The sequence below is a fragment of the Nannobrachium achirus genome (genome assembly GCF_963921795.1).
Source record: "Nannobrachium achirus genome assembly, chromosome: 15".
Classification (NCBI taxonomy): Eukaryota; Metazoa; Chordata; class Actinopteri; order Myctophiformes; family Myctophidae; genus Nannobrachium; species Nannobrachium achirus.
In genome coordinates, this window is record NC_137822.1 from 37,210,973 (window position 1) to 37,238,972 (window position 28,000).

The following is a 28,000-nucleotide window of genomic DNA, read 5'->3' on the forward strand; positions in this document are numbered from 1 at the left end:
ATGATGCATTCTCTTTTTATTTGGGTTTTTAGCCGGAGGATGCCGCCTGCTGGGTCAGATGTGCCGTTCCAAAAACACCCATACTTATTACATCACACAATCAACTCCTCCCCTAATTCCTATTCACCCAACACTGTGGGGTGTGGCTAACTTCAGCTAACTTCACCATGACAACCAAGCATACTTAATGAACTGGGGGTGTGGCCACATAAAAACATAATTTTTACTCTTTCTGTACACTTTTTTGGAAAAAATCTTCCTCCTAGTATAATCATAATAGTTGATAATCATGTTTTAGCGGGGGAATAAATCGTGCACCCGCACTTTAAGTGGCGCCAAAGTTTCTGTTTGTTTTTAGGAGTCCCCCATTCAAAGTCAATGTTTTTTTTTTTACAGATACAGCATGTAAGAGGCAAATGCATATGCATATATTACAATATAACCTACATAATATGTAGGTTGTAAATTGATGATTATAACTGACTTAAGCATTTGCATTATTTGACTGTACATGCCACATCATTGTATTAAGGGTTAAATGAACATATCTGGACCAAAACAATAAATAAATGAATATTGTTATGTGAATATTTTGTTTGTGTTATTATTGTGTAATTCTTAAACCTTGTGGCTTAAGTGGCCTGTTGATACGTATGCCTGGGGTAATTGGTTTAGTTTGTGTGTTTGTGGAGCTGCCACATTTGGTCATTTGGGACGCGAGCTCACTGTATTTTATGGCGGCTCTCACACAACTGTAATATTGAAAAGTATCACTATTAGATACAGTATGTGACTTAAAGCAAGTTTCTTTGCTGAAACAAGGAAGTGCAATAAACAGTGTGTTCCATGAATGTGCTTCCAGTGTATCTGTTGATTAATTGTATCAACCTTGCAGTTGAGTTGATAGCATCGTGTTATAAACAAGGGCATAGTATCTGGCTTACAAGTTGATGCGATATACATAGAGATATCGCCTCAACGCAATATACGTAGAGACTTCAAGAGAAAGTTCATATGAATGGCCTCTATAGTTTCACTGTCTCCCCGCCTGCTGGTACCAATTAGGATTATGCTCCATCAAGTGAATGGGTTTTTGCCAAACTTTAAACTTGATTTTATTACCTTATAGATAGTATCATTGACACATCGCAGGAAACACACAACATTATTTTGATATGACAGGATTAGTTTCATGTTAAGCCCAGTCTCTACTAGCCAGCTGACTGCCTCTGCCCAGATAGGTGTGAAACATTACGTAGTGGCATAAGGTGGCACAGGGGATGGAACAGCTGATGTGTGTTGTGGAAGATTACGTAATGGCATAAGATGGCACGCAGATCTGCCATCAGCGGGATGGCATAGCATTGTGTATAAAATGTAGCAACTGGACAAAGGATTCGGGAAAGGGGGGGTTCGACCGAGGAGGACAGTCATGCGGGCTTCTCTAGACACAAACCCGCTTTCATACCTGTACTTGACCTTGATGTTGCTCTATTCATTCTCTGCTTTGTCTTCCTCACCTTCCTCTTCTTGTGAGTTACAGGCACAATTAAATCTCAATAGAATTTACAAGGCAGGGGACTTTGTCTTGGGTGGCTTGTTTGAGATTCATCTCTCCTCTGTCTATCCTGAGCTGTCTTTCACCTCCAAACAACGGGACCCCTCTTGCTATGGGTGAGTTTCACAAATACAACAGCAAGCAAGAGAACAGGCAACTTGTTTTGATAGATAGTAGCATAGTTTATATACATTCAAAGTTACAGTGGCATGTGTTGTTTTAGTTTTAACATTGAAGCGTTCAGGTGGGCCCAGACCATAGCTTTTGCCATTGCTGAGATCAACAACAACCCCAGCCTACTGCCCAATGTGACCCTGGGATATAGTCTCTATGATACCTGTTACTCGCTTGGAATTGGATACCGTGCAGCGTTGTCATTGATCAGTGGCAGAGAAGAGCAGTTTCAATTGGATGAGGGCTGTGTTGGGTCCCCTCCAGTGCTAGGAATTGTGGGTGATTCATCCTCGAGACATTCTATCGCTATCTCTAGAATATTAGGTTTGTACAGAGTGCCTTTGGTAAGTTTCTAAATAAGTAAATAAGTAAATAGATAAATACATACATACATACACACACACACACACACACACACACAAACAGACACACACACACACACACACACAGACACAGACACACACACACACACACACACACACACACACACACACACACACACACACACACACACACACACACACACACACACACACACACACACACACACACATACATACATACATATACATACACATACATAACAAACATATTCATATGATATCAACATTTTCGGTGTGTGTTGTTGACAGAGTTGCTCTCCAAACATGTCCATGGTGCTAAAGGGAGCACAGGATTATTCTACTGTATGGGGTTTTTATTCTACATTGTGGGGTTTGTGTTAAAAGAGCACAATATTATTGTTTGAAAATGGCATTCCAGTTTGCAAAGGCTACCACCGCTTTTCAACATGTACATTTACAATATAGGCCTACTGTACCCCCCCCCCCAGTCATTTGAACGGAGGGGAATCTCTTTGAGACATTCAACCTGAATATTTACAGATCCATCTAAAACATTTTCTCCTGTAATATAATTCAAAATTTGAAACTTTCATTCTAGACACATGTCAAGTCAAGTCAACATTGTGCATGCAGTGAAATATTCACAACCAAAAATACACATCTCAAAATAGTACAATATTACAGGAGACCACTCAAAACAAGGATTTATAATATAGAAATGTCAATGTTCTGAAGTCAGAGTTGTCTAAGGTCCAGTGTAAAGTTTCTACAGTCGATAATAAGCAAGGATAGCATAGGCCTAATATTTCAGAATAGATTTTGTGTGTGTTTTTCAGGTAAGCTACTATTCCACCAGCTCCACTCTGAGTGACAGGAGTCAGTTCCCGTCCTTCTTTAGAACCGTACCAAGTAATCTCTTTGAGGTACTTTTCTACAAGCAAAGAATTTGCTGATATCAAATAGTTCATGTTCCACACACCACTTTACTATTTGATTGTGTGTATTACTGCTGGAGCTGTTGACAGCTGTTGACAGCATCAAAAGAGATGTATCACTATACAGTGTGCCGTTTCAAGTCCTCAGGCTTGAAACATCTCCAGCAAATGCATTTTTTCCACAGGTTTCTTCCCCTGTTTTGCCTTTCTATTTTTTATGGAGAATAAGCGTATTGTTGCAGAAACCCGCAAATGGCAAGAAACCACTACATTCCCATTGAAAGGCAGAATCCACCTTCATAGGTAGATTAAAACTTCGAAGCCAGAGAAGGTCATAACAATAGCAAAAATAGCTGATCTACAAGTTCAATTTTCTGCCAATCCACTAGAAAGATCTACTGTCTTGCCAATGGCATGACGTGTGAAGTTTTGACAGGTGGCACATCTGTATGTCTATAGCCAAATCTAACATAACACTTATTCCTCCATTCTGTAAACAATCAGGTGCGAGCTGTGTTCCAGATATTGAGGCGGTTCGAGTGGACTTGGGTAGGCTTGCTGATAGATGATGATGCTTATGGCCACGATGCTGCCCGGATCATACATTCCGAGTTGGCCCAGTCTGGTCTGGGTTGTCTGGCTTATTTTGAGGTTCTGCCCTGGGACAAGGATGACAAAGCTGAACTTCAGAGGATTGTCACTGTGATAAAGACATCCACAGCTCGTGTGGTCATTGGATATGTATACGGAATCCATGCGGTCACTCTAATGGAAGAGGTTGGAGTTAAAACACACACACACACACACACACACACACACACACACACACACACACACACACACACACACACACACACACACACACACACACACACACACACACACAGGTTGCTCGCACAAGGTTCATGCTATGTTTTGTCCAACTCAATCAACAGGTAGTAAAGCAGAATGTGACAGGTCTGCAATGGATATCAGATCCAGGTTGGACATTAGATTCCAATCTTCAGACTCCTCACTTCATGCCATACCTGGGGGGAACCCTGGGTGTTGCCATCCGTCGTGGAGAGACACCAGGTCTCAAGGACTTCTTGTTAAAAATACATCCTGACAATGATCCTGACAACAGCCATGAAAATACCATAGTGAGTATCGTGTTGTAACATTAATGTTTTCTTCAGATCAAACATGACAATGCAATGTTCAACAGAGTTAATTTTTATTCTATTTTATTTCATTTTTAGATTTTATTTTCCTGTGCCATGCCACGTGTCTGAACTTTGACTCGATTCTTGCTATAACTTGCCTCTATCAATAACCAGTAAGATTCCCTAAATCGGGAGATAAGCGACCGTCAGGTCACATGTATACACAAATTGACCTAAAATGTGTGTGAAAAAATCGGCCTGATGGTGGCGCTATATGGGACAGATCCCTGTTGATGACATGGGTGTAGACATACTGTGTACCGATTTGCATGATTTTAGGGCAAAATCTGTTGGAGCAGTGTCCAAAAAATGTGTTTTAAAAAATCGGCCCTGATGGTGGCGCTATATGGAACAGATCCATGTTGATGACATGGGTGTAGACATACTGTGTACCGATTTGCGTGATTTTAGGGCAAAATTTGTAGGAGCCGTGTCCAAAAATGTGCTTCATGGTGGCGCTAGAAGAGGGCCATGTGAGAAGCCAAGGAGTGTGTGTGTGCAAAGTTTGGCATGGATAGGGGCAACAGTGGCGGAGATAATGAGAAGGGCAAAAGTGTGACGTGTGAGGTGTGACTGACTGACTGACAGACTGACTGACTGACAGCCGGTGGAGGTTTTGATATTAACTGCGACCTGACGGTAGCAATAATGATAATAATCCTTGCCTTTAGTAATAACGACAATGTATGACAGGTTTGTTGTCCATTGAATAAATTACAAAATGAATAAGCATTTTGGGGGGTTTTCGTCCAAATAAGCTGCTTTATTTGAATGGTTTAGTGAAAGTGCTTACATTTTAGGGGGTTCGTTATGGTGTTTTTTCAGGTGAAGCAGTTTTGGGAGCACACATTTCAGTGTAAATTTGCACCCCTTCCATCAGAGTGGGTGAAGGCTGGTGGAAGGGTGTGTACTGGACAAGAGGACCTGGCAACAGCAGAAACTACACTTTTAGATGTATCTGACCTCAGGGTTGATTATAATGTGTACAAGGCTGTGTATTCTCTGGCCCATGCCCTTCATGACATGTTACAATGTGTGCCAGGAAGAGGGCCTTTCACTGGGCACAGCTGTGCCAGTGTGCAGAACATACAGCCATGGCAGGTAAACAATATTAATCACATGTTAATACTACAAATTCGATTCAAATTCTTAATAATAATGAGTATAGTACATTACATTTGTATAGTAATGCGAATCGCGATTAATTGTATAGCAGTACAGTTTTCGGTGGTTTTGGTGGTACATGCCTTTGATTCTCCAAAACCTTTTACGACTTAGGGTCGTTTCACACTCTAATAAAGAGCCTAACTAATTTCGGTTCGGGAGGGCTCCCCGACCCGAAATTATTTAGGTTCGGGGGGAGTTCATCCATACTTTCTTAACGGCTAGTGCCGAAGTCGCTTGTAAATATTGGAGGTCCGTGGCAAACGGTGGCATGACAACGTTTGTGGCCGATGAATGAGCATTGCAGGGCGGATACATATTTGACTTGCCCTCGCGCTGCACGCTGAATGACTGGAGGTCCAGTGAGTATAGCAGCTCCAGTAGGCAGCAGCACCAGCGGGGTCTCTTCTCTCTCTCTCTCACTCACACTCACAAACGCTCAATCGAGCTCTGTCAAAAACATTTAATTTACAAGCTCACATTATAGACGTGCCGCCTCCCTTGCTGCATGCATGTCATCACACAGTCACAACTCGTCGTGGAAAACCTATCAACACGGAACACTAGCAATTAGCAAAGTTGTGTTTAAGCACTTCTTTTGTCTTTCAAACGGTCGGCGACGTGTTAGCGATACACGTAGCAAAGCTGTGTGTGTGTGTGTGTGTGTGTGTGTGTGTGTGTGTGTGTGTGTGTGTGTGTGTGTGTGTGTGTGTGTGTGTGTGTCGCGCGCGCCTCCCAGTGAGAACCTGACAATGTATCCGCTCTGCGACGATCAATACACGGCCAGACAAGCATTGGAAGTCGGCGTGCCTCCCTCCCAAATGACCGCTGTTTCATTGGCTTCACAGCCGAGCATATGAACTTGGAGCCGGGATGAATGAATGAGAAGACACCGCTGAGTACCGAAATTAAGTCGGGAGGTCACAACATTTCTCCAGCACCGCGGAGCCGAATTTAGTCGGTTGACGCCCCCCCGAACCGGGGGATGCGAACCATATTTGGGTTCGCCTAGTGCCGAACCGAAATTAGTTAGGCTCCTTATAACGGTATGAATCGACCCTTACTGAACACATTTTGCTCATCACTATTTCTAGCTTTTACACTACCTGGAAAAGATCAACATCACCACATCATTTGGTGATCATGTATCATTTGATGAGAATGGTGATTCTTTACAAATCTATGATGTCATGAACTGGGTGTGGCTCCCTGATGGAAGCACAAAGATTCAAAATGTAGGCATGGTCAAGAAAACTGGTTCTGGAGGTGAAGAACTCATCCTGGATGATGACAGAATAATCTGGAACCATGAATCCACAAAGGTGACTTTGGCTTTCTAAAATAACAGATTATGTGAAATTGTGAATGTAATTTAGTTTAGACTGTAATTGATCATTGTTAGCCTACTTTCCTCTGTAGCCCCCTCGGTCAGTTTGCAGTGAGAGCTGTTCCCCTGGAACTCGTCTGGCCAGAAGGAAAGGAGAACCCGTCTGCTGCTTTGACTGCATTGTTTGTTCTGAAGGAGAGATCAGCAATGAGACAGGTAGGTTTACATCATGTAGCTGTTAGATTATTAAGTGTGCCTGCCATGCAATGGCAAAACACTTGTTGTAATCCGCCATACTTATCCGCCATACGTAAGTAATGTTCTTGCAAATTTTGGCACACTGCCGCACAATTTACGCCACCCCCGCAATATATACATCAAAACGTGCGGCTCGGCCAGGAATAGGTTGCTATTACTTTTCTTTCCGATCCACGTTACCATGGCGACGTAATTCACAACAATAAAAAAACAACGCCCAAAAACCCCATTGACTTTGAATTGGGGACTCAAAAAAAAAAGAAAAAAAAAAGAAACTTGGCGCCACAAACTTTTAAAACGCTCACACGACTTTTTCCGGCCAATAGGGATGAGCTGTAATTGATTAAGCCATGCCCCCTCTGTATTCCTATTGGCTGGGCTTTAAACAGCCATAACTCCAGTTAACAGCATGGTATCGTCTCAAAACTCGCTGTGTGTACTTAGACAGCCAATAGGAATGCGCTGTAATTGCTGAAGCCCCGCCCCCTATCTTCCTATTGGCTGAGCTTTAAACAGCCATAACGCCTGTTCCCAACCTGTTACTGTTCTCCATGGCGACGTAATTCGCAAAAAAACAACGCCCAAAAACCCCATCGACTTTGAATGGGGGACAAAAAAAAAAAAAGACGAAAAAAAAAAGAAACTTTGGCACCATATTCAAACTTTAAAACGCTCACATGACTTTGGACTTTTTCCGGCCAATAGGGACGAGCTGTAATTGATTAAGCCACGCCCCCTCTGTATTCCTTTTGGCTGGGCTTTAAACAACCATAACTCCAGTTAACAGCATGGTAACGTCTAGAAACTCACTGCCCAACATGTTACTGTTCTCAAACTCAGTGGGTGATCCGACAGACCTAACGGCTAACTGCTAATGCTAACCGATACTTCCGCTAATGCTAATGCTAGAAATGCTAATGCTAAAATGCTAATGCTAATGTTAAAAAATTGTTAATGCTAATGCTACAATGCTATGTGAATATTAAAAATGCAAATGCCTACACTTAGTGAGCTGCAGGCACACATCATTTCATAGGAATTTTCTTTTCTAGTTAATTAAGTAATTTCGCCACAAATTTCGGCACGTAATAACTGATGCACGATTTACGTCACCCCCGCAATATATACATCAAAACGTGCGGCTCGAATCTGGTCTGAGGACTCCGATTCTATGCTCCTGGACTGTTTCCAACACACAGATTGGGAGATGTTTCGACATGCCTCTGAGAACAATATCAACGAGTTCTCAGACTCAGTCGTTGGATTTATCAGTAAATGCATAGAAGATGAAGTACCACCGAAGACCGTAAGGACCTATCCAAACCAGAAGCCTTGGATCAACAGTGACGTCCGTGCTGCGTTGCATGCACGGGATGTTGCCTACAGGTCTGGAGATCTGGGTTCCACCCGTGCTGACCTCCAGAGAGCCATCAGGAAAGCAAAACGGGAGTATGGGACTAAGCTGGAAGACCAGTTCACGAATGGAGATGCGAGGAGTGTGTGGCAAGGGCTCCGGGAAATAACGGACTTCAGAGGGTGACCCAGAAGCACGGAGCCCCCCTCTACCTCTCTCCCAAATGAGCTGAACACCTGGTTTGAGACAGATGGCATCAACACCAGACCACCGGAGCCTGCACCTGCACCACCATCTGCCAGCCCATTATCCATCTCGGAGGCTGATGTGCGTAAGGCCTTCAGGTGAACACCTGTAAAGCGGCAGGCCCCGATGGGATACCAGGTTGTCCTCAAAAGCGAGATCAAAAGCGAGATCAAAGCGAGATCTTCAACCTCTCCCTCTCCCAAGCTGAGGTCCCTGCAGCCTTCAAAATGTCCACCATCGTACCAGTCCCCAAGCGTGCAAATACATCATGCCACAATGACTGGAGACCTGTTGCCCTGACACCAATCGTAAGCAAGTGTTTTGAGAGGTTGGTGAGAGACTATATCTGCTCTGTGCTGCCTGCTACACTGGATCCATGGCAGTTTGCATACCGGAAAAACAGATCTACCGATGACGCCGTTGCCATGGCTATCCATACTGCCCTCAATCACTTGGAAGCGAAAGGGAGTAAGAACAGGTACGTGCGAATGCTGTTTGTGGACTTCAGCTCGGCCTTCAACACAATTGTCCCTGCAAGACTCGATATGAAGCTCAGAGAACTAGGCCTGCACCCAACCATGTGCAGGTGGATACTGAGCTTTCTGTCGAGCCGTTGTCAGGTGGTGCGGATGGGAAATGTAACATCTGACCCAATGACCCTCAATACCGGTGCACCTCAGGGCTGTGTGCTCAGCCCCCTCCTGTACTCCCTGTAGACACATGACTGTGTAACCACGCACAGCTGCAACACCATCATTAAGTACGCCGACGACACAACTGTCATGGGGCTGATCACCGATGACAATGAGACGGCCTACAGAGATGACGTCAACACACTGGCGCTATGGTGCCGGGAGAATAACCTCGCTCTCAACGCTGGGAAGACCAAGGAGCTCATTGTGGACTTCCGGAGGCCGAGGAGGGAGCACACGCCAATCCACATCGATGGTCAATGGGTTTAAATTGACGGCGCCTGAAGAAGTTCAGGGTCACCCCACCCCCCGTATTCTGAGGTCTTTCTAAAACTGTACCATCGAAAGCATCCTGACGGGTGGATTAATCGTGTGGTACGTACGGGAGCTGTACTATATTCTTCAGCAGAAGGCACTACAGAGAGTGGTGCGGACAGCCCAGCGGATAGTCGGAGGTGAGCTTCCCTCCCTCCAGGGAATATATGAGAAGCGATGCGTGGCCAAGGCTGAACGAATTGTGGCGGAAGTCCATCATCCTGGCCACGGCCTATTCAGGCCAGTAAAGCGGTACCTAGATAGATAGATAGATAGATAGATACCTTTATTATCCCAAGGGGGAAATTCAGTTGTCCAGTTGTAGCATAGCAGTATGCAGTTATTTACAAAGTTACAGAGAAGTAAGAAAAAAGAGCAGTACAGTACCAATAAAGAGAAGGTGCACTTTAAGTATATATACATAAAGTGTCTTTCAAAAAGAGACCGTAACAGTCAATGCTAGTTAGTGCAACAAGTATCTCTGACATTGTTAAACAAAGCAGAATACCTCAGCCTTGCCAGCCGCACTCAAAGACTCTGGAGTACCTTCTACCTGTCTGTCAGCAGACTCATGAACAAACACTGAACTACACGGCCTGGACTATTATATGTCATATGTCTGTGGCCTATGTAATGGTATTTTGCACAATTTTGCACTTTGCACAATTTTGCATTCTGCACTTGAGTTTTGCACTTTGTATTTTTTTTAGATCTTTATAGACCTTAAGCAGCTAGTTTGTTTTAGCAACTTAACACTGATTTTAATGCTGTATTCTTTAAGACTGTAGCTGCTGCTTTTGTTTGCGCACAATGAATTTCACTTGCCTTTTTACTTGTAAATTGGTATTGTTGACAATAAAGTTGAACCTTGAACCTTGATTGGGCGAAACTTTATTTGGCTATAACTCATCAACCGTTTGTCGTACAAACTTGTGGGTGGTGTCATTTGACTTGTTTCAGAGTCCTTCAGCTTAATTGGTTTAACCTTGCCCCGCCCCGTCTTCTGATTGGCCGAAACTTTATTTGGCTATTACTCATCAACCGTTAGTCGTACAAACTTGGTGGTGGTGTCATTTGATTTGTTTCAGAGTCATTCACCTTAATTGGTTTAACTTAGCCCCACCCCCTCTTCTGATTGGCCGAACCTTTATTTGGATATAACTCATCAACAGTTTGTCGTACAAACTTGTGGGTGGTGTCATTTGATTTGTTTCAGAGATCTTCACCTTAATTGGTTTAACTTAGCCCCGCCCCCTCTTCTGATTGGCCGAAGCTTTATTTGGCCATAACTCCTCTTCCCAACACATTACTGGTCTCAAACTTGGTGGGTGGTTCCACGGCCCCAACGGCTAACCGCTAATGCTAAAGCTAAGAATGCTAATGGTAAATATGCTAATACTAAAAAATGCTAATGCTAAAAAAGTTAATGTTAAAAATGGTAATGCTAATGCTAATGCTAACAAATGATAATGCTAACGAATGCTAATGTGAATATGCTAATGTTACAAATGCTAATGCAAGCTAATGCTAAAATGCTAATGATAATGCTAACACCAACCGCTACACAAGGTTGCACACACTTAGCGAGCTGCAGGCACATTTCTTAGAAATTTTCTTTTCTTGTCTTTAGAATGTTACTGTACCATTTAAACTTGCCCTTTTCATCAGACTCTACAGAGTGCACCAGTTGTCCAGAGGACTTCTGGTCCAATCCCCAGCGTGACCACTGTGTCCCTAAGAGCGTGGAGTTCCTCTCCTACCATGAGGCCCTGGGTATCTCCTTGACAACCATCTCATTGTTAGGGACACTTATCTGTGCCGTTGTCCTGGGGATCTTCATCTATTATCAAAGCACACCCATGGTACGTGCCAACAACTCAGAACTCAGTTTCCTTCTCTTGTTGTCACTCAAACTGTGTTTTTTGTGTTCTCTTCTGTTCATTGGTCGTCCCAGAATGTGGACCTGCCAGCTGAGACATGCAGCATTTGGAATTAGCTTTGTTCTTTGTATCTCAGCTATCCTGGTAAAGACTATGGTGGTGTTGGCTGTGTTCAAGGCCTCCAAGCCTGGAGGAGCAGACATTATGAAGTGGTTTGGTGCTGTGCAGCAGAGAGGAACAGTTCTGCTTCTTACTGCCATCCAGTCAATAGTCTGTATAGTTTGGCTCTTGTCTGCCTCACCAACTCCTCATAAAAACACTCAATACCACAGTGATAAGATAGTCTATGAGTGTGATGTTGGGTCAACGGTTGGTTTTGGTGTGTTGTTGGGTTATATTGGTTTACTGGCTCTCCTCAGCTTCCTCCTTGCATTCATGGCAAGGAATCTTCCAGACAACTTCAATGAAGCCAAGTTAATCACTTTCAGCATGTTGATCTTCTGTGCCGTGTGGATAGCCTTCATCCCAGCATATATCAGCTCTCCAGGCAAATATGCAGATGTGGTGGAGATATTTGCTATTTTAGCTTCTAGTTTTGGCATTTTGGTGGCTCTGTTTGGACCAAAGTGCTATATAATGCTTTTGAAACCTGAGAGAAACACAAAGAAGTCCATCATGGGTCGAGGTACCACCAAGACATAGAAGCGTAAAAATAAAAACTAGAAAAGAAAATTCCTACGAAATGTTAAGTGTGCCTGCAGCTCGCTAAGTGTATGCATTAGCATTTTTTATATTAGCATTTGTAGCATTAGCATTAACATTTTTCAACATTTGCATTAACATTTTAGCGTTAGCATTTTAGCATTAGCATTAGCGGAAGTAGCGGTTAGCATTAGCGGTTAGCCGTTAGGTCTGTCGGACCACCCAATAATCAGGCTTATCATTACAGCTCATCCCTATTGGCCATCTAAGTACTCACGCCAAGTTTCGAGACGGTACCATGCTGCAAACTGGAGTTATAGCTGTTTACAGCTCAGCCAATAGGAAGACAGGGGCGGGCTTAATAGGGGCGGGGCTTAGTTAAACCAATTAAGGTGAAGAACTCTGAAAGAAGTCAAATGACACCACCCACAAGCTTGTACGACAAACGGTTGATGAGTTATAGCCAAATAAAGTTCCGGCCAATCAGAAGAGGGGGCGGGCGAAGTTAAACCAATTACGGTGAAGAACTCTGAAACAAGTCAAATGACACCACCCACAAGCTTGTACGACAAACGTTTGATGAGTTATAACCAAATAAATGTTCGGCCAATCAGAAGAGGGGGCGGGGCTAAGTTAAACCAATTAAGGTGAAGAACTCTGAAACAAGTTAAATGACACCACCCACAAGTTTGTACAATAAACGGTTGATGAGTTATAACCAAATAAAGTTTCGGCCAATCAGAAGAGGGGGCAGGGCTAAGTTAAACCAATTAAGGTGAAGAACTCTGAAACAAGTTAAATGACACCACCCACAAGTTTGTACGACAAACGGTTGATGAGTTAGAGCCAAATAAAGCTTCGGCCAATCAGAAGATGGGGTGGGGCTATGTTAAAGCAATTAAGGTGAAGAACTCTGAAACAAGTCAAATAACACCACCCACAAGTTTGAATGACAAACGGTTGATGAGTTATAGCCAAATAACGTTTCAACCAATAATATAGGGGGGGGGGGGGGGCTTAAGAGGGGCCGGGGCTTAAATAATAAGTAAGAGTTATGGTTGGTTAAAGCTCAGCCAACAGGAAGAAAGAGGGGGTGGGGCTTAATCAATCACAGTTCGTCCCTATTGTCCGGAAAAAGTCCAAAGTAGTGTGAGCGTTTTAAAGTTTAAATCATATTGCTAGGCAAAAGTATGCCAGAGTTAAGTGGCGCCAAAGTTTCTGTTTGTTTTTCGGAGTCCCCCATTCAAAGTCAATGGTTTTTTTCTACAGATACAGCATGTAAGAGGCAAATGCATATGCATATTATTACAATATAACCTACATATGTTATATGTAGGTTGTAAATTGATGATTATAACTGACTTATGCATTTGCATTATTTGACTGTACATGCCACATCATTGTATTAAGGGTTAAATGAGCATGTCTGGACCAAAACAATAAATGAATATTGTTATGTGAATATTTTGTTTGTGTTATTATTGTGTAATTCTTAAACCTTGTGGCTTAAGTGGCCTGTTGATACGTATGCCTGGGGTAATTGGTTTGGTTTGTGTGTTTGTGGAGCTGCCACATTTGGTCATTTCGGATGCGAGCTCACTGTATTTTATGGCGGCTCTCACACAACTGTAATATTGAAAAGTATCACTATTAGATACAGTATGTGACTTTCTTTGCTGAAACAAGGAAGTGCAATAAACAGTGTGTTCCATGAATGTGCTTGCAGTGTATCTGTTGATTAATTGTATCAACCTTGCAGTTGAGTTGATAGCATCGTGTTATAAACAAGGGCATAGTATCTGGCTTACAAGTTGAGGCGATATACATAGAGATATCGCCTCAACGCGATGTATGTAGAGACTTCAAGAGAAAGTTCATATGAATGGCCTCTATAGTTTCACTGTCTCCCCGTCTGCTGGTACCAAATAGGATTATGCTCCATCAAGTGAATGGGTTTTTGCCAAACTTTAAACTTGATTTTATTACCTTATAGATAGTATCATTGACACATCGCAGGAAACACACAACATTATTTTGATATGACAGGATTAGTTTCATGTTAAGCCCAGTCTCTACTAGCCAGCTGACTGCCTCTGCCCAGATAGGTGTGAAACATTACGTAGTGGCATAAGGTGGCACAGGGGATGGAACAGCTGATGTGTGTTGTGGAAGATTACTTAATGGCATAAGATGGCACGCAGATCTGCCATAGCTTTTGCCATTGCTGAGTTCAAACAACAACCCCAGCCTACTGCCCAATGTGACCCTGGGATATAGTCTTACTTTCATCCAGGCAATTATCTGCATAGTTTGGCTCTTGTCTGCCTCACCAACTCCTCATAAAACACTCAATACCACAGTGATAAGATAGTGTATGAGTGTGATGTTGGGTCAACAGTTGGTTTTGGTGTGTTGTTGGGTTATATTGGTTTACTGGCTCTCCTCAGCTTCCTCCTTGCATTCATGGCAAGGAATCTTCCAGACAACTTCAACGAAGCCAAGTTAATCACTTTCAGCATGTTTATCTTCTGTGCCGTGTGGATAGCCTTCATCCCAGCGTATATCAGCTCTCCAGGCAAATATGCAGATGTGGTGGAGATATTTGCTATTTTAGCTTCTAGTTTTGGCATTTTGGTGGCATTGTTTGGACCAAAGTGCTATATAATAATTTTGAAACCTGAAAGAAATACAAAATAGTCCATCATGGGTCGAGGTGCAACCAAGACATAAAAGTGTAAAAAAAATATATAATAATAATACAATGAATACATATGCAGTTTCTCTCTGTATTTTACTACAATTATGTGTATATTGGTATATCTTTGTAGATTCAGTTTACTACCAGACTAACCTAAGTAAAAATAGCAATCCTTTTGAAAATGCAAACTATCATTAAAGCTGCAAGCAGCGATAGCTCTACCCACGTCACAAGGTGCAGCAGCCAATCAGCAGAGGGGGCGGGGCTAAGTTACACCAACCAATTAAGGACAAGGAAACAAGTCAAATGACACCACCCACAAGTTTGTACGACAAACAGTTGAAAAGTTAAAGGTACTATTTACTATCGGCCAATCAGGAGAGGGGGCACGGCTAAGTTAAACCGATTTAGGTGAAGGACTCTGAAACATGTCAAATGACACCACCCACAATTCTGTATGACAAACGGTTGATGAGTTACAGCCCAAATAAAGTTTCAGCCAATCAGAAGAGGGGATGGGGCTAAGTTAAACCAATTAAGCTGAAGGACTCTGAAACAAGTCAAATGACACCACCCACAAGTCTGTACGACAAACGGTTGACGAGATAAAGCCAAATAAAGTTTTGGCCAATCAGAAGAGGGGCGGGGCTAAGTTAAACCAATTAAGCTGAGGGACTCTGAAACAAGTCAAATGACACCACCCACAAGTCTGTATGACAAACGGTTGACGAGATAAAGCTAAATAAAGTTTCGGCCAATCGGAAGAGGGGGCGGGGCTAAGCTAAACCAATTAAGCTGAAGGACTCTGAAACATGTCAAATGACACCACCCACAAGTATGTACGACAAGCGGTTGATGAGCTGTAGCCAAAAAAAGGAACAATCAAGTATCGACCAATCAGAAGAGGAGGCACTTCCTGTTTGGCGAAGGAAGTTTGCCGCTTCGCCACGATCACGCCTTTTTATGAAAACTCACTACCCTAGGTGGTGATGGCAAAAGGGCCTTTCTGTGTAGAGTTTGCATGTTCTCCCCATGTCTCCTAGGGTAGATACCTTCACAAAAACATGCAGTAATCCTGGTTTCTGTACTGCCTCCCCCTGGCCAGCCGGGGCTTCCCCAGCGTGGCAGAGGGAGAGCAGAAACCAGGATTACAGGTTAAGCAAATGGCACTGGGTGAAAAAATGTGTTACAAAATCATGGGCTAAAAAATATAAAAAATGTTGGAATATGGAAAATCAGACAGATCCATGTCGATCATATGACTGAGGAGATACTGTCTACCGATTTGCGTGATTCTTTGACAAAATCTGTAGGAGTAAAAATCGGCCTAGAATAGATAATGTAATTCATGATAACTAGTTGCCAGGTCTTTGACACACTAGTGGGAAACATTATATTGATATGAAAGGATTGCTCAGCCCTGTCTCTACTACTGCCTCTGTCCACCCAGATAGATGTTTTGATAGATTACGTAATGGCATAAAGTGGCACAGAGGGGATGGAATATTACTGAAGTGTGCTGTGGAAGATTACGTAGTGGCATAAGATGGCACAGGGGATGACATAGCACTGTGCATAAAATGTAGCAACTGGACAAAGGATTTGGGGAAAGGGGGGGTTAGACAGAGGAGGACAGTCATGAGGGCTTCTCTAAACACACACCCGCTTTCATGCCTGTACTTGACCTTGATATTGTTCTCTTCATTCTCTGCTTTGTCTTCCACAAATTCCTCTTCTTGTGAGTTACAGGCACTGTTTAATCCCAACAGAATGTACAAGGATGGGGACTTTGTTCTGGGTGGCTTGTTTTATGTCCACCTGTACCCTGTCTTCCCTGAACTGTCTTTCACCTCCAAGCTACAGGACACTGCATGCTATGAGTGAGTATCACAAATACAACAAAAAGCAAGAGAACAGAAAACCTGTGTTGATTTATTGTACCACATCATTGCCATTGGTTGATGTTGTATATTTCTACAAAGATAAATATGCTGGCTAATGTGTAATTCTGTGTGTTAGGTTTTACATAGAAGGGTTTAGGCTGGCCCAGACCATGGCCTTTGCCATCAATGAGATCAACAGAGACCCCAGCCTGCTACCCAATGTGACTCTGGGATATAATCTGTATGATAGCTGTCTCTCGGTGGGAGTTACGTTCCGTGCAGCATTGTCAATGATCAGTGGGAGAGAGAGGCAGATTCAATTGGAAGAGAGCTGTGTCGGGTCCCCTCCGGTGCTCGGAATTGTGGGTACTGATGTCTCAAAAAGTTCCATAGCTATCGCTAGAATATTAGGTTTGTACAGAGTGCCCCTGGTAAGTTTCCTACTTGAATGTCCCTTCAAAATCACCAATTATATATAAGCTTAATTTGTTTTCTTTTTTTCTTTTTTTTATAAATGAAGATTATGTAGAAATGTATTGCAGGCAGAGCATGTGAGCAGAGGGAGAAGATTGTGAATGTAGATTGTATGTGCATCATTGATTACATAGTATATAGATTTAAAACATGTCAGAGAGTAATTTAAATTGGAGAGAGAGAGAGAGAGAGAGAGAGAGAGAGAGAGAGAGAGAGAGAGAGCGCGAGCGTGCGAGAGAGGGTGGTACCTTGTGAATACTCTGCAGGATTAGGCATTATTGCCCGTCTAAAGCCAATGACCACATCTATTAATAATATGTATAAAATGTCAAATGTACCTATGGTTAAAATGTTTTGTGAGGGCCTTGGCCACAGGGCAGTGGTCCAGGCACCTAGGCTGGTAATCAAGATCAGACTTGCAGTGTTGCAGGTTAGAGTCCCGATCCTGACAACATTTGCTGCATGTCACCTACTATACATCTATCAATAAAAAAGGTGGAAAAAGCCCCCCCCCCAAAAAAAAAATGAGGTGGAAAATGTCCACAAGAACTTGTGCAATGCACATGGTGATTAAAGGTTAGGGTAGAGAGTATGTGCTTAAAAAGCGTGTCTGAAATGGGATACCAAAATATGACAAAGGCGGCCACTGCTTGTTTGAAGCTGAATACAATGCCCTTTTTTCTTTCCTCCATCTCCCCCTCGGCTTGAAAATGCTATGTTTGCAAAAATATTTGTCCAAAGTGGGATTTTACAGCGTAGATTTTTTTGTGCCCTTTTCAGGTCAGCTACTATGCCATGTGCTCCTGTCTGAGTGACAAGGATCAGTTCCCATCCTTCTTTAGAACAATCCCAAGTAATGTCTTCCATGTACGTTTCTACAAACTACAGATCTGATGTTGATATCAAGTTGTTCATATTCCACAATTTGACAAAAACCTTTGCTAGTGAGTGTAATTGCTATATTGCATGTTGCCTCTCATTTGTTTGTGTGTCAATAACTGCTGGAGCTGAAACCTTAGATTAGACCTTTTCATTGTATCGGAGTAGGAGACTCACAGATTTGCCACTTTGTGAATAATAACCTAGGCTATTTAATTATCCCTCCATTCTGTATGCAATCAGGTGCGAGCTATGATTCAGATTATGAAGCGGTTTGACTGGACTTGGGTAGGATTTATTTTAACTGATTCTGACTATGGCCGCGATGCTGCTCGAATCTTCCAATCTGAGCTGGCCCAGTCTGGTCTGGGTTGTCTGGCTTATTTGGAGGTTCTGCCCTGGGACAGTGACCCAGCTGAACTTCAGAGGATTGTCACTGTGATGAAGACATCCACAGCTCGTGTGGTCATTTTATTTGCATATGGGATCTATCAGATTAATCTGATGGAGGAGGTTGGAGTTGATATGATATTTTATGTTATTTTACCATATCTCTGCTGTCGGGCCAAAACCAGCTCCAAAAGGTTCATTTTCCAGAAAATGAGAAAACAAGTTCAAGTGTTTTTTTACTACTTTCCATTGGTTCAATATATTTTAACCAACACACATGTTTTTTGCATAAAGCACTGATTTATGGAAAAGGGAAAAAAAATCAATAACCTCCAAAATTGGATTAGTTTTGGCCCGACAGCAACGATATTTAATATTAATTTAAACATTTATAATAAGAAATCTGAAGTGAGTCAAATCAAATGCATCCCTAACATATTAGTTACTAAATCAACAGGTGGTAAAGAACGATGTCAGAGGACTGCAATGGATTGGCGGTGCAGATTGGACAATAGAATTTTATATTATGTATCCTCAATTCTTGCCGTACATTGGAGGCATGTTAGCTGTTACCATCCATCGCGGAGAGATACCAGGTCTGAAGAACTTCTTGTTAAAAACACATCCTGACAATGATCCTGACAACATCCATGAATATACCTTAGTGAGTCCTGTTTTTAAATTATATTTATGCTGCAATTTCTAGGTATTAAGTCATTTAATTTGTGCTTCTTTGTCTTCATTATGTTTCTTCAGGTGAAGCAGTTTTGGGAGCACACCTTTCAGTGTAAATTTGCACCCCTTCCGTCAGAATGGGTGGAGGCTGGTGGAAGGGTGTGCACTGGACAAGAGGATCTGGTAACATCAGGCACTAGGCTTTTTGAGGTGTCTGACCTCAGGGTAGAATATAATGTGTACAAGGCTGTTTATGCTATGGCCCATGCCCTTCATGACATGTTGCAATGTGTGCCAGGAAGAGGGCCTTTCACTGGGCACAGCTGTGCCACTTTGCAGACAATACAGCCATGGCAGGTATAATATTAATTCACATTTTACGTGTGAATACTTCAAATTCAATTCAAATGTGTAACAATAATGAGTATGTACGTACGTAGGAAAATAAATATTTATATATATATCAAGGCTGGGCGATATTAGTGCTTTTTATATATATATATTATACAGTATATTAGGGTGCATCAAAATTCAATGCAAAAAAAATCATCTCATTCCATCTAGAACTTTGTTCCAATGTCTATGCAACTGATTTTAGCAAAGTTTGGGGGAAATTCATTCATATCTAGAGGTGCAGCGCAGCATGTCAAATTTAGGAAAGAGTGAAATTTCGGCTGCTTTTAGAGCTTTCATTTCTTGATAACATGACATGGCAATTTCTCAAAAATACAACAAATAGTTTGTGAGAAGGTGTTTTTGACAAGAGAAAGCATGTTTAATCAAGAAGAAACATTTACATTTTCATTGAAAGTCACTGAAAAAATGATTGAAAATATTGAAATATTGTCCTAGTTAAGTGACATTTTGGCTGCTTTTAGAACTCTCATTTCTTGATAACATGACATGGCAATTTCTCAAAAATACAACAAATAGTTTGTGAGGAGGTGTTTCTGCCAAGAGAAAAGGTGTTTAATCAAGAAGAAACATTACATTTTCATTGAAACTCACTGAAAAATGTTTGAAAATATTTAAATATTGTCCTATTCACTGTGTTCAGCTTGCACTTATAGGAGTCATGCTCAACTGATTGCAGCACATTCTGAAGGTGTTGCTCACTTGGCAATTATATATCTCACTATTCCTAGCTTTTATACTACCTGGAAAAGATCAACTTCACCACATCATTTGGTGAGCATGTATCATTTGATGAGAATGGTGATTCTATACAGATCTATGATATCATGAACTGGGTGTGGCTCCCTGATGGAAGCACAAAGGTTCAAAATGTAGGTATTGTCAAGGAGACTGCCGGAGGTGAAGAACTCATCCTAGATGAAGACAAAATAATCTGGAACCATGAATCAACAAAGGTGACTTTTGCTTTCTAATAATAATAATAATAATTGCGACCGTAGGTCGCAGTTACTTCTATACTATCCAAACCTCCACAGGCCGTCAGTCCGTCAGTCAGTCAGTCTGTCCCTCCGTCACGTCACTCGTCACACGTCACACTTTCCCCCTACTCATATCTCCGCCACCGTTGGCCCGATCCATGCCAAAATTTCCACACAAACTCCTTGCCTGCCAAACTACAACCTCCAAGGACCCCCGGAGCTCCAGGGACCTGACCCCCAGGTGTAAAAAATGACCAAATGTGTAAAAAAGACCAAATGACCACCCCAACGGGGCTGCACACGGGGAATTCCCGGGGACCACCGACACCTGGTGCTCCAGAATGGATGCAAAAGTGGTGGCGCCCCCAGTGGAGGACCCCCTCCACTGCAGCGCACATAAAATGCCGTAACTCGGGCTAGGAGCGACCGGGAGAGCCACGGCCGGTACCTATTCGTCCGCTTCGGCGGCACGGAGACCCCATGCCTCACTTCTCACATGGCCCTCTTCTAGCGCCACCATGAGGCCGATTCTTGCAAAACACATTCTTGGACACTGCTCCTACAATTTTTGCCCTAAAATCACGCAAATCGGTACACAGTACAGGCATTGACACTAAGGCTTGCCCACCTGCCCCCGGCAGGTAAATACAACGTCAGGGCAGGTGAAGCTGGCTTTCAGGTTGCCCGACAGGGCAAGTGCTCATTTGAGAGGGGACACAAATGTCTATAAACACAACACAAGATATCTGTCTAAACACCTGAACGTGGCCAGTGCGCTGTGTCTTCTGGTATGTGGAATGTAAAATAAGAGCTCTATTTACCTATAATGGGCTGTTTTTACTGTTGCTACATTTAAAAATATAAAATAATAAGTGTGAAACCATAGACATATTCAATCATAGCTAAGGTATTTGGATTTGGAGTTATTGAGGTATGACATTTTATTGCACAGCCCCAGAAAGTAAAGAAATAAGTGTTAAATTGAGCGGTAATTAAAATCGTACCTATCATTTTATAATGGACGATTTACTTTTCGGGCAAGTGGGCATTACCTTCGGGCAAGTAGAACATGACCTGTACTTGCCCGATGGGCAAGTGCCTCTGAGACCTTAGTGTCAACCCCTGCAGTATGTCTACACTCATGTCATCAACTTGGATCTGTCCCATATAGCGTCACCTTCAGGCCGATTTTTTAAAACACATTTTTGGACACTGCTCCTACAATTTTTTCCCTAAAATCACGCAAATCGCTACACAGTATGTCTACACTCATCTCATCAACATGGATCTGTCCCATATAGCGCCACCTTCAGGCCGTTTTTTTAAAACACATTTTTGGACACTGCTCCTACAATTTTTGCCCTAAAATCACGCAAATCGCTACACAGTATGTCTACACTCATGTCATCAACATGGATCTGTCCCATTTAGCGCCACCTTCATGCCGATTTTTTTAAACACATTTTTGGACACTGCTCCTACAATTTTTGCCCTAAAATCACGCAAATCGCACAGTATCTCTACAGTCATGTAATCAAAACGCATCTGTCCCATCTAGCGCCACCATCAGGACGATTTTGGAAAGACATTTTTTTTTGCCTATTTGTGGAGATAAGCGACCAACGGTCGCTTATCTCCCGATTAGGGAGTCTTACTGGTAATAATAATGTGAATGTAATTTAGTTTAGTCTGAAATTGCTAATTTTCTCCAGGGACGTGGAGAAAAGGGCCTTTTGGTGAAAATATTGAAAATAGCAGACCTCCAAGCTCACAACGCGTCGCCCTGCAACACGTTGTGAGCTTAAAGGTCGGCTATTTTCGCTGCTTGATTTCTACACAGAGGGCAATTCTTTCAACATATGATGATATATGATATGATATCATATGATTCAAGTTTAGGAGAGTTTGAAGCAGGGACTCAAGTGTGCACGTGCCTGATTACTTGCGCCCGTCAGAAAAGCAAGGCGCAAGTATTGCGTTCAGTTAGATGTTTTTTTTTTTCCTGTTGCACACATTATAACACTATAGTATAATAAATATATTTTCTTTAATATAACACACACACACACATATATATATATATATATATATATATATATATATATATATATGTATGTATTAAGACTGGGACTTTAACTGATTAATTTTGTCTGTTGCACAAATTATAACACTATAGTATAATAAATATATTTTCTTTAATATAACACATGTCCATTGAGAAGAAAGCTCATACTATCTACCATCTACCATACCATCTATAAAGACTACATCTTCATACTATCACTGCATTGGAGAAAGTTTCCTACAGTACAAACACGGTCACCCATAGGTGATAGCGGCACAGGGTATAGCAAATGTTACCCAAATGACGTACTTCATGTGTTTACTATGAACAGTTGTGTTGATCGCCACAATATTCTGAAACTTTTTAAGTTAAATACTGAAATGTTTGTTATAAGAACAGAGGATAGATGAAGATGAAGCTATTTATTTATTTATTTTATTTGTCAGGGACAAAGCACAAAAATCAACATGTCAGTTTTCACATCAATGTAAATATGCCAGAGTTAGCCATAAGCAAATTTTCATCTGTAGTCCCTGAGCAGGTTGTAAAAAGTTGAGATATGATTCATACAACAATCTGTATAATACATACAGTACAATACAATACATCACGATACAGTAAAACTGGTAGTAAAAGGTAAATAGTAAATACAAAGTAGTAAATAGTAAATAGTAAAGGGGAGAAACAGTAATGTTATGACACCAGTGTCAAATAATTACCCATAATTACAAATTTGGTTGGCTTTAAGCCACTTCTTAAGGTGAAATTTGAAGGTAAGGTAGTTGGAGGTCTCTCTCACTTCCATTGGTTGGAGGCTCTAACAGAGATGACTGTTTTCCCAAACACACTCAGTCTGGATGGTACAGTACCTCACAGTCCCCTCTGCTAGTTGCCCTTGTTGTTCTACCCCCACATCGCTTTATGAACTTTTCAATGGTGGTGGTGCAAGTCCATTAAGCACCTTAAAAACGAGAAAGAATCTGAGAAATGCCTAATGCTGTCAAAGTTAAACAGATTGTATTTTTGTACGATATGGAAATGATGGTAACGGTTGGGCTTTTGATCAAATGTTTTAATGTCTGTTTCTAAAGTGACTCTATGGGTTTCAAGGTTGTTAAGTTTGTTTGTGACCAGGTTGTGAAGCAGTATGTTACGTGTGAAAAGATCATTGCGTGCTTGAACAGTTTGGCTGCATCTGTTGTGAGATATGGTCTTATGTGCCTGAAATTATTCAAATTTAATTTGATTGTGTTGACTACCTTTTTAACATGTTTCTTAAAAGTTTGAGTCTAGTGTGATTCCGAGATATTTAAATTCTGATACTACCTGACAACATTGTCAGGTTCAGATTCTGTGGAGTTGTGTGAGAAAAACATACAAACAGTTTTGTTTGTGTTTAGATGTAAACATGAGTTCCTCAGCCAATCAGACACATGGACCATGGCTACATTCAGTTTATCTGCTGCTAGTTTGTCATCGGCATACATTTGTATGGAGACAGTTGGACAGACAGAGGGCAGATCATTTATACAATGTTATTTAATCTAGATTCCACATTGCACAAAACATCTAATACGAGAGGTCTAAGAAATGTTCTTAATATTGCAATTGGTGCACAAGTGATGCTTACTGTTAATGTCAATGTGGCTGATGGATTGGTGAATGGTGCTAGAGGCTTTGTTCAACATATTGACTTCCACGACCAAACTCAGAAGGTTTTTGCAATACTAGTAAAATGTGAAGATACAAGGTCTAGCTGTAAAGAGCATTGTAGTATCTATAAAAGACTCACGCTTTAATGCCGGACAAGCCTATGTTGCTTTTAGTAGAGTAAGAAGTCTAACTGGATTACACATAATTGATTTTGACCCAAACAAGATCAAAGTGGACAGACATGTTAAAGAGGAGATGAAAAGATGACATCAATCACAATTGGAAATACATGAAACATCTCCACTTTTTAATTTACAATTTGTTAAATCTTGGAGATTTCAATGCTAATCTTTATAATAATAATGGACAACAGATTGAAAAATGTATGTTTACATCTGGCTTCAAAAAGCTAGTTAATAGTCCAACAACAGATAATGGAACTCTTTTAGATCATGTATATTTCAACAAATGGCAAACCATCAATGTCACTGTTGAGGTTAAAGATACATATTATTCTGACCACGATTTAATATTGATATCATTACCATTGAGTTAATCTTTATTCATAAAGGTTGTAATTTCAGATATTCATTAGATGTTGTATACTTTTTTTTCAAACTTATTGATTTAATAATATATTTCTTTTTTTTAATTAATTAATTTATTTATTATCTTTTAATTATTTCTTAAAATACATTTGAAACATAACCTTTTTATGATTTTCTTTTACGTAACATTTTTATATTAGATATTTGATTATGTTACTAAACTCTTATTTTTAATATTTAGTATTTAGATTTTAGAGAAAGACACATTTAAGAAAAATAGCAAATTTGCTCCTCGTCAGAGTGCAGTCCCTATTTCTGTTACATTTGAAAGTTTTTCTTTGTGATTACGATTTTTTTTAACATTTTGTGAAACCACCAGTGTTGGGCAAGTTACTTTGAAAAAAGTAACATTACTTTACTAGTTACTGCTCTGAAAAAGTAACTTGTTAAGTTACTAGTTACTAAATTATAAAAGTAACTAGTTACTAGTTACCTTACTTTACTTAAAAAAATATATATAATCAAACGAAGCATTCTGGAAAAAGTCAGTTACACTTTTTTTTTTTTTTTTTTTTAGGGGGCTTCAATAATGACCTTATAAAGAAAAAAGACAACTCCCTGTCATTGTAGCAATTATTATGCATAGAAATGCAGTGGAACAATAAAGCTAAAGATAAGTTTAGAAATGTTGACAGGCATATATTCATTGTAGCCTTTTTTGTGAACTTATCGTTGTGCTGTGCAACACTAGTGACCACTAGTTCTCTGAAGGTAACAGACTCAAAGGTTGCGATAGAAAGCATAATTGATCAAGCATGTTTCATAGCTAGCACTTGCATTACGTGGCTTGGCAATCAATCTGTTTGGTTCACTCTGGGTGACATGCTGTGGCGATTTTGGTGAAGTAGATTCTAGCGCCATTTATCTCCACAAAGTTAAAATAATGTTTCCAAGTTGCAAAGCTGCTGTTGTCTCGAGATCTCGCCAGCATTTGGAGACACGAAAACTCTCCGCTCCGTCTCTCTTCTTTTTATGTGACAATGTGTGTGCGCTGGCTTCAGTTTGTGTGTATTCTTTAAGACCCGCCCAAGGCCGTCTCTGATTGGCTTAGCCTGAAGCTTTAAGCTAGGTCAACCAATCATTGCTCCTCTACAGCGCATCAAGTTAGTGTGCTAGACCAGGCATGTTTTTCACTTGACTGTGAGAGTTACCACAGACACAGGCAGAGGCAGCTTATGACAGGGCAGGCAGGGAGGGGAGGGGCTGCCGCTCTCAGTCTGTTCTCCGCTGCGGAGCGAAACGGTTCATTTGGACCACTGAAAGTAACTAGCCACTTTACACCACAGTAACTAGAACGGCGTTATTGAAAGGGAAAGGTAACGAGTTACGTTATTAGTTACCGAGAAAAGAAGTTTTGTTACGTAACGCCGTTACAAGTAACGGCGTTCTTCCCAACACTGGAAACCACCTATATGCTAGAGGATTTACAGAAAGACACACTTAACAACTTGGGTGCCAAACTCGTTCAGTAACGAGTTAAGGCCACTAGGGGTCACCCTGCCAAAAGGAGTTGTCTCGTTCCTGAACGAGGCAACAAGGGGTTAACTGCACAGCTCTACCTGCATGCTGTGTGCCCTGTGAATGACCCTAGTCCATACGTCACCCCGTAGCTCAGAGAGAGGGAGAAAATGGTTCGACAAGGCTGCATTGATTTCCATTCTAGGCTCAAACATAAAAGGGCTTTATCTATGAATGAGGTGAAAAGAACGCCAGGGAAGCAAAGATCTGATTGTTTTCACGGCGACACTTTACCGCGATGGTCGGCCGCGGTTTGGATTTTAGTTTCGCGAGCGTTTGTAAACAAATTGATTTTCTTCCTCAATCGTCAGCGGACACTCACGTGCACACGCACAAAGCTTCCGAGGCTCTTCAAAATAAAGCGTGAGTGAACGGCGGCAGCAGCAACAGCTAGAAATGTTATAAACCTTAGCATCCCATGTGTTAAGAAAAGGCGCAAGTTTGCTCCTCGTCAGAGTGCAGTCTTGTTTTCTCTGCAGCCACCTCAGTCAGTGTGCAGTGAGAGCTGTTCCCCTGGAACCCGTCTGGCCAGAAGGAAAGGAGAACCTGTCTGCTGCTTTGACTGCATTGCTTGTTCTGAGGGAGAGATCAGCAATGAAACTGGTAGGTTTACATCATGTAGCAATGTGCGGTTGTGGTTATCATTAGCATCATCACTGTCTGTTTAATCTTGTCCTGTTTGTTAGACTCTACAGAGTGCACCAGTTGTCCAGAAGACTTCTGGTCCAATCCCCAGCGTGACCACTGTGTCCATAAGAGCGTGGAGTTCCTCTCCTACCATGAGGCCCTGGGTATCTCCTTGACAACCATCTCAGTAATTGGCTCACTCATCAGTGCCATTGTCCTGGGAATCTTCATCTATCATCGAGACACACCCATGGTACGCGCCAACAACTCAGAACTCAGCTTCCAACTTTTGTTGTCACTCAAACTGTGTTTCTTGTGTTCTCTTCTGTTCATTGGTCGTCCCAGAATGTGGACCTGTCAGCTGAGACATGCGGCATTTGGAATTAGCTTTGTTCTTTGTATCTCAGCTATCCTGGTAAAGACTATGGTGGTGTTGGCTGTGTTCAAGGCCTCCAAGCCTGGAGGAGCAGACATTATGAAGTGGTTTGGTGCTGTGCAGCAGAGAGGAACAGTTCTGGTTCTTACTTTAGTCCAGGCAATAATTTGTATAGTTTGGCTTGTGTCTGCCTCACCAACTCCTCATAAAAACACTCAATACCACAGTGATAAGATAGTCTATGAGTGTGATGTTGGGTCAACGGTTGGTTTTGGTGTGTTGTTGGGTTATATTGGTTTACTGGCACTCCTCAGCTTCCTCCTTGCATTCATGGCAAGGAATCTTCCAGACAACTTCAACGAAGCCAAGTTAATCACTTTCAGCATGTTGATTTTCTGTGCCGTGTGGATAGCCTTCATCCCAGCGTATATCAGCTCTCCAGGGAAATATGCAGATGTGGTGGAGATATTTGCTATTTTAGCATCTAGTTTTGGCATTTTGGTGGCACTGTTTGGACCAAAGTGCTATATAATAATTTTGAAACCTGAGAGAAATACAAAGAAGTCGATCATGGGTCGAAGTGCAACCAAGACATAAAAATGTGAA

At 41.6% G+C, this 28,000-nt stretch overlaps 1 protein-coding gene across 1 annotated transcript; it reads left to right on the plus strand.

The window, feature by feature from the left end:
* Nucleotides 1–39: 39 nt before the first annotated feature.
* Nucleotides 40–27,991, plus strand: LOC308299819 (extracellular calcium-sensing receptor-like; the record flags this gene model as incomplete). Its single annotated transcript, XM_080743604.1, has 14 exons — nt 40–53; nt 1,803–2,076; nt 2,913–2,999; nt 3,516–3,788; nt 3,947–4,153; nt 5,042–5,317; nt 6,475–6,702; nt 6,800–6,923; nt 11,241–12,137; nt 16,883–16,995; nt 19,235–19,510; nt 20,299–20,523; nt 26,871–26,994; nt 27,078–27,991. 14 exons carry the CDS (start codon nt 40–42, stop codon nt 27,989–27,991), a joined length of 4,032 nt encoding a protein of 1,343 aa, XP_080599730.1.
* Between the last annotated feature and the right edge of the window lie 9 nt (nt 27,992–28,000).